The sequence below is a fragment of the Culex quinquefasciatus genome, chromosome 3 (genome assembly GCF_015732765.1).
Source record: "Culex quinquefasciatus strain JHB chromosome 3, VPISU_Cqui_1.0_pri_paternal, whole genome shotgun sequence".
Taxonomy (NCBI): domain Eukaryota; kingdom Metazoa; phylum Arthropoda; class Insecta; order Diptera; family Culicidae; genus Culex; species Culex quinquefasciatus.
Genome location: NC_051863.1, coordinates 140194496 through 140202523, shown reverse-complemented (window position 1 = coordinate 140202523; position 8028 = coordinate 140194496). Strand labels below are relative to the sequence as shown.

Below are 8028 nucleotides of genomic sequence, written 5' to 3'. Positions count from 1 at the left end.
TTTACCGCAGCTTGCGCGGTGCTACGCGCGGGGCCACGTGTTTGCAATCGGAGCTTGTCGCTTGTGTTGGTGTGAGCACGAAGTGGAGCCGCTGGGAACAAATTTTGGGGAACGCGGCACACATGCGCAGAGCTGGGCAAAAATCGGGGGCTTCTTGACGTTCGACAGCTCGGCACTGGGTCCGGTTGCAGTCTGGTCAAATCGGTGCTCGACGTCGGACGTGGTTTTGACATTTCTCTCTCGGTGGCGACGGTAGCCTACTAGATCTCAGTGTGTGTGTTGAAAGGGCTCCTGGAGCAGTAGCTGTTGCCCCCCCGGGGGAGCCAAAGGGAGTCGGAGTCCCAGTTCTTTGTGGTGGGTCGTGGACGGCCCGGGGTTTTTGCGGCCGTGTGGACCCGTCACGGGGGTCAGTGCTGGGCGAAAACGGAGTCATTTGGGACGCTTTCCGGAGTGATTAGGCGGGTTTGGAGCAAGTTTTCGAAGTTTGTCTGGTCTGGGGGGGTGGGAAATTTTTGCACTGCGGAGAAGGAGGGTCAAGTGGGGTTGTGTTGTGTTTTGCTGCTGCTGTGTACTTCCTAGAGTGTGTCTGGCTTTCTGTTGATCGCCAACTACTTGAGTGCGCGTGTGTGTGTGTTGGTACTAGCTTAAGTCTGGCTGTGTTGTTACTGCTGCTGCTGTAGTGTGATATCGTTGGAGAAAAGGGAAAGAAAATCCAAAAGAAAGAGCAAATGTGTGTAAATGTTTGATTAATGCTGGTGCTTGGAAAAAATCGCCGATTGAAAGCCAATCTCGGCGGTGGGTGGTACGAATCTCCTCCCGAAGAGTAAAATTACTGCTATTTTACGACCAGCTCATAAAATGCGCTGATCCAGAGTACGTGCGTGTGTGTGTTTGTTCCCACTAGGGCAAGGGCAGACCCGGAAAAACCACCCACGAAAGTGGGTGGCGGAAAAATCATTTCCCTTATGCAAATTATGCTCGCGCTAAACATGTGATCACACACCAACAAAAAAAGGAGAAAAAGAGAAGAGAAAAAAGCATTTCGTTGGTGTCTGCGTGTGTGTGTTCGCGTCAATAAAAAAAGGAAGAATCACTGAATGGCAAGTTCGTGAGCGGAGTTTGGAAGCTTTTTTTTGCCGTGCGTGCCCACCCCACCTTCCGGAACCAGCACCCAGGCAGTACCTTTGGGAAATGGATAGACCTCTGCTGCCGTTGCTGTAATCATGATGCATGTAAGTACCGACACTCTCGCTGACACATCGCCCTGGCTGTTTTGTACCTCAGTAGAGAACTTTGCCTTTAAAAATTGTTCTGTTCCAGTTCAGAGCACAATTTTGCCGCCACGCGGAACATTGCTTTCATGTGTTTTTGATGTCCGGCAGATTTTTTTTGTTCGTTTGTTGTTTTGTGATATTCTAGGATTTTCGTTTTCAGTTTTGTTGTGCAGTTTTGCATGTGATTTTGAGCTCACCTGTTTTCATTTTAGCAAGCCTTAAATAAAACATATTTTTGGTTTTTTCGACTGTTTTCCCGGGCAGACGGTTATAACTAAATTCATGCCATTTCGATAACAAATACTGTTAAAATAACAGAAAATGTTATGGAATCTTCTTGAAAAGTCCATTTTTGCATAAAGGTTTAATAACATTTTATGTTATCATAACAAAATTTGTTATTGGTCTAATATCGGTTAAATCCAAAACAACTCGGGAATAACATTTTTTGTTATGGAAGAATACGTCAAACTGTTATTGGGATGATCGGATTAGTTGTTAAAATAACAAAAAAGAATAACAAAGATTTGTTCGAACAATCAAATGACAAAAAAAAAATCATAATGAAAAATAACAAATTTTGTTATAAATAACATAAAATGTTATTGGCCTGGTATTTTCAAATATCAAAAAATGTTATTCCCAAGTTTTTTCTGCTCGGATTAGAGTGAATTTATTTCATATACATAAATATTTACTCAACTCTAGTTTGTTTACATTTCAAAACGCACCTTCCACCAAAATGTACTTTCGCTCTGAAAGCAGGGGGTATGAGATTATTTGGTTACAGTATTTGTGAATGACCCCCGGAAAAATCTAGAAAAAAATCTGGCACGTGAAATTGTTTTTTTTTTAGTTTTTATTGATTCAGACTTTCATTGTAGCGAGTTGGTGTCTTCTCAACATATGTAAAGCTTTTCAATAAGGACAGTTCTATTTAAAAATAATAAAAAAAATCCTATTTTAAGAGCGAGTCCACGAACAGGGCATACCCTTTTGTATGGGACGTCGTTTGGACCTCATCAATCTGCCTGAAATTTTCAGGGGTTGTTTGTACATATAAAACTAGCATCTGGCCAAAATATGAGCACTCTAGGTCAACGGGAAGTGGGGCAAATTGGGACACAAAGTTTGAAGGTTCAAAAATGTCAAAAATCTTAAGAAGGCTATAACTTAAGCAAAGTTCAATTTAATTTCAAAATTGAAAATGCATCTTAAAGGGCCTTAAAAACGCAATAAAATGCAGGGAGAAGCATCCCAATTGGTTTAATCTAAATTGAGTTATGGGCATTTTAGTGAATCAAATAGCATAATTTTCAAACTCAAATTAAGAAGTGTTCCATCTAGATATCAACTAGGCTCGACCTGCAGCTTGTAGGGGACATCTGAGACTACCATCTGAGACCGAGAACGCTTTGGGTAAGGCAGTTTAACATATAAAATAGACAGTTTTACTTTAAGTGAATTTTTTGGTTGTAACTTTTTGCTCGGGGACCCCTTAGATCCCATTTTCTGGTGATAATTTTATCATATTCGTGTTTCTGAGACAATTTCACAATAGAAACATGCATAAAAATGTTTATTTTCATCCATTTTAACCCTTTAAAAATGAAAGTAAAAAAATAAATAAAGAAGCTGCTATTTTTCAGGTGTCATCTAATATCCTTAGAAACGAACTTGATTTTCAAATAAATTTGAATCGATTTAACCAATTGGGATGCTTCTCCCTGCATTTTATTGCGTTTATGAGGGCCTTTTAGATGCATTTTCAATTTTGAAATGAAAATATCTTAAAAAATTGTGAACTCAACTTCGTTCTTAGAAGCGTTTGGAAGTTAACAACTGAACATATTACGGACGTCTTTTTGTTAAACTCTTTCAATTATCATAATCCATTATTTTTCAATAGAAAGCTAATTTTGTCGGGCTGTACAATACGTTCCTCAGTCAGAAAATCTCCTAATGACATATTTCCTAGGGGTGCGCAATTGAAAAAAAAAAAAACAAAAAATAATTGCATGAGTTTTTTTTCAAGTATGACTTATTCTTCAGATTATTCAGAATATGATTTTATTCCATTCTGGCAGTTTTTACATTCTGTTCAACTTGACCAGTTCTTTAAAAATTAGTTGGTTTCTCAACAAAATAAAAAAATCATGATTTCTACAGTTTTTGCAATCTTTCAAACATGAACAGTTCATTTGAAAATTTAAAAATGAATAAATAAAATAAATTGTAAAAAGGAACTTACGCTCTGGCTGCCGACGACTCCAATGGTAAAACTGCTGCTGCTGATCCCGGACGACTGCTGGAGGACTGATGGCCGCTGGAGACTGCTCGTTCCAATGCGAGGATGAGGAGTTCTCAATTAACTGATGATTTGGAGTGATCTCCGAACTTAACTTTGTTTGAGAAATTTTTACAATTTTTTTGTTGCATTATTGAGGTATATAATTTAAAACTAATCCTTGTTGTTAGGTAGAACGAGATAGGTAACAGAATCTCGTTGTATCTCTCTTTCACTTACTACCTGGACATGCACAGTCGTTCTTCGTACTTATGGGTGATACGGATACTAGTAATTTGTTCTTATATTAATTCTTATAAGTCCCATTGAGCTATGGGAAATTTACAAGTCCTAATTCTAATGTTATTATTTTCAAGTAAGAACACATAACATTTGTATACAAAAAGTGGTCAATTTCTGTTAATTTCTTATCTGATTTGCTACCACATTTTGAGTGAAAAAAAGTAAAACAACTATCGTTTCGCGAAGTAACATAAATAATAAAACAATTGTGGTTTGGTTGAGCGTTTTAGCAGAATGCATTACTATGAATACAAAGAGACGAGTTGTTCCTTTTAATTCCGCTATATATTTTTAATATCTTGACAGATACGTATTTCGTCTACTACTTGCAGACTTCATCAGTGTTCTGTTCTCGACTATTTGAAAACAAAGTCGAGAACAGAACACTGATGAAGTCTGCAAGTAGTAGACGAAATACGTATATGTCAAGATATTAAAAAATATATAGCGGAATTAAAAGGAACAACTCGTCTCTTTGTATTCATAGTAATAAAACAAAAAATAATTTTTAAATTATAAAATGAACTGGTCATGTTGAAAAGATACCAAAAACTGTTGAAATCATTTTTTTTTATTTTATTGAGTTGGACAGAATGTAAAAACTCCCAGAATGGAATAAAATTATCTTCTAAATAATCTGTAGAATTAGTCATGTTTAAAAAAAAAACTCATGCATCTATTTTTTGATTTTTATTAACCCGGGCATGGTCTTCGGGTCTATAGGACCCAGTAGCACTATAAAAGTAATTGTAACTTTTGACCAAAAACACCTAGAGATCTGAAATTTTGTGACTTTGTGTATCTTACTAAGACACACATTCTGGCCAAAAATGAACTTCCGGTGGCCACCGGAAGTGCCCACCAAAAAAAAACTGACACCAATGGTATTCCGGGTCTATAGGACCCAGAAATGTTTTCAGCTGCCAAAATTCGAGATTATAACCGATTTTGGATGTCTTGACCGCAAATGAAAGGCTAGGATGTCTACTTTCTGAATCCGACCGGCAGAACCGGGTTTGGACACCGTGGCCACCGGGAACCTGCTATAACCGAAAAAGTCCTTTTGAGGCCCCTACTTGAGGACCTGTATCTCCGAAACGATTGCACATAGTAGGTTGCTTCCGGTTGCATTCGACAGATAATAACCTGAATTTTAAGCCCCAGAAAAAATAATTGGTCCATAGTGGCCACCGGTTCCGGTAACCCGGAACTTCCGGAAAACTTGATTTTTACAGTTTTTGACATAAAACCGACACACAGACCAGTATTTTGAAACCGATTATTTTGTAAATCATTGCAGAAGGATACTATATACCACCCCTGACTGTTTGGTATCGGTTCTGGCCAACTGTGGCCAATCCGGAACCGGTTCCAGGGTACCACTAAAACGGTTCCAATAATTGTCACGCTAGAAACCCGTCATGTTGCATATCAAACTTCATGAAATTGCATGTTATGACCATTTGAGGTCATGCCGATGTCCTCTGACCCATCCTGGTCACTCCGGAACCGGTTACCGGTGGCCACTGGGGGACACTATCGGAATATGCAATGAACCCTATCATCCGACGTATCAAACTTCATGAAATTGAACATTCTTACCATCTGAGGTCATGCTAACGTCCTTTGAACTTATCTGGTCACTCCAGAATCGGTTACCGTTGGCCACTTGGTGACACTCTCTGAGTATGTAGTAAACCCTATCATCCGACGTATCAAACTTCATGAAATTGAATGTTATGACCATCTGAGGTCATGCTAACGTTCTTTGAACTTTTCTGGTCACTTCGGAATCGGTTTCCGATGGCCACTTGGGGACACTTGTGGAATATGCGAGAAACCCTATCATCCGAAATATCAAACTTCATAGAATTGAAAATTATTACTATCCAAGGTTATGCCGACTTCAACTAACCTTACCTGATCAATCTGGAACCGGTTACCTATGGCCACTGAGGGCCACTCCGGGACCGGTTACCAGTGGCTTTTGGGGAACATTATCGTAATATGCAATTACGGCATATCGAACAACATGAAATTGAACAATATTACATCTAAGGTAATTACGCTAACATCCCCTAACTCTATCAGGCTTTTGGAATCGGTTACCGATGGCAACTGGTGTACACTTGTGGAATATGCGGAATAGAAACCCTATTGTCCGACATATCAAACTTCATGAGGCCGTCTTTCTCTCAAACCGAGTGTTGCCGAGATTTGGGTGCAGAAACTCTTTCATCTAACCTTTGATTTTGATATTTTAGAAATTATAGACACGCAAAAATCGGTATTTTCTCGGATAGCTAAGCTGCACTATTGGCGTTCAAATCCTCTAAATGCGAATCCAAACATGTTTGGAACTTGCTACTCGGCATGTTGTTTTGGGTACCAGGATACTGATATTGATATTGATAGACAGATTAAAAACTATAGTAATGAGAAAATAGTGAAAGATTTCGTGTCAAAAATATGTGTAATATTACATCAGGAATTGGTGATTTTCCATCAGTTTCTGGTGAATTTTCATTAGGGTAACATTTTTACACATTTTTTAGGTAAAATTACTCAAAAAAGTGGTTATCCAAATTTTCAACATTCCAAAATTCACATATTTTTTGCTGTGCGATATAGAAGGATACAGATGTTGGCATAACCTGGGATAGTAATAATTTTCAATTCTATGAAGTTTGATATGTCGGATGTTAGGGTTCTAGCATATTCCACAAGTGTCCCCAAGTGCATGACCTCAGATGGTAAGAATGTTCAATTTCATGAAGTTTGATAAGTCGGATGACAGGGTTCATTGCATATTCCACAAGTGTCCCCCAGTGGCCACCGGTAACCGGTTCCGGAGTGACCAGGATGTGTCAGAGGACATCGGCATGACCTCAAATGGTCATAACTTTCAATTTCGTGAAGTTTGATACGTCGGATGATAGGGTTCATTGCATATTACGATAGTGTCCCCCAGTGGCCACCGGTAACCGGTTCCGGAGTGACCAGGATGGGTCAGAGGACATCGGCATGACCTCAGATGGTCATAACATGCAATTTCATGAAGTTTGATACGTCGGATGATAGGGTTCATTGCATATTCCGATAGTGTCCCCCAGTGGCCACCGGTAACCGGTTCCGGAGTGACCAGGATGGGTCAGAGGACATCGGCATGACCTTAAATGGTCATAAATTTCAATTTCATGAAGTTTGATACGTCGGATGACAAGGTTCATTGCATATTCCACAAGTGTCCCCCAGTGGCCACCGGTAACCGGTTCCGGAGTGACCAGGATGGGTCAGAGGACATCGGCATGACCTCAGATGGTCATAACTTTCAATTTCATGAAGTTTGATATGTCGGATGATAGGGTTCATTGCATATTCCGATAGTGTCCCCCAGTGGCCACCGGTAACCGGTTCTGGAGTGACCAGGATGGGTCAGAGGACATCGGCATGACCTCAGATGGTCATAACTTTCAATTTCATTAAGTTTGATATGTCGGATGATAGGGTTCATTGCATATTCCGATAGTGTCCCCCAGTGGCCACCGGTAACCGGTTCCGGAGTGACCAGGATGGGTCAGAGGACATCGGCATGACCTCAAATGGTCATAACATGCAATTTCATGAAGTTTGATATGCAACATGACGGGTTTCTAGCGTGACAATTATTGGAACCGTTTTAGTGGTACCCTGGAACCGGTTCCGGATTGGCCACAGTTGGCCAGAACCGATACCAAACAGTCAGGGGTGGTATATAGTATCCTTCTGCAATGATTTACAAAATAATCGGTTTCAAAATACTGGTCTGTGTGTCGGTTTTATGTCAAAACTGTAAAAATCAAGTTTTCCGGAAGTTCCGGGTTACCGGAACCGGTGGCCACTATGGACCAATTATTTTTTCTGGGGCTTAAAATTCAGGTTATTATCTGTCGAATGCAACCGGAAGCAACCTACTATGTGCAATCGTTTCGGAGATACAGGTCCTCAAAGTAGGGGCCTCAAAAAGGACTTTTTTCGGTTATAGCAGGTTCCCGGTGGCCACGGTGTCCAAACCCGGTTCTGCCGGTCGGATTCAGAAAGTAGACATCCTAGCCTTTCATTTGCGGTCAAGACATCCAAAATCGGTTATAATCTCGAATTTTGGCAGCTGAAAACATTTCTGGG

General features: G+C 40.1%; 1 protein-coding gene across 2 annotated transcripts in view; it reads left to right on the top strand.

Annotated features, from left to right (window-relative positions):
* Positions 1-148: 148 nt before the first annotated feature.
* Positions 149-8028, top strand: part of LOC6047935 (transient receptor potential cation channel trpm) — a 222908-nt gene continuing 215028 nt past the window's right edge. For both annotated transcript variants that reach the window (XM_038259306.1, XM_038259303.1), the window contains exon 1: positions 149-1232. In XM_038259306.1, the coding sequence (XP_038115234.1) occupies positions 1224-1232 (9 nt within the window). In that variant the 5' untranslated portion in view covers positions 149-1223. The remainder of the gene's footprint in view (positions 1233-8028) is intronic.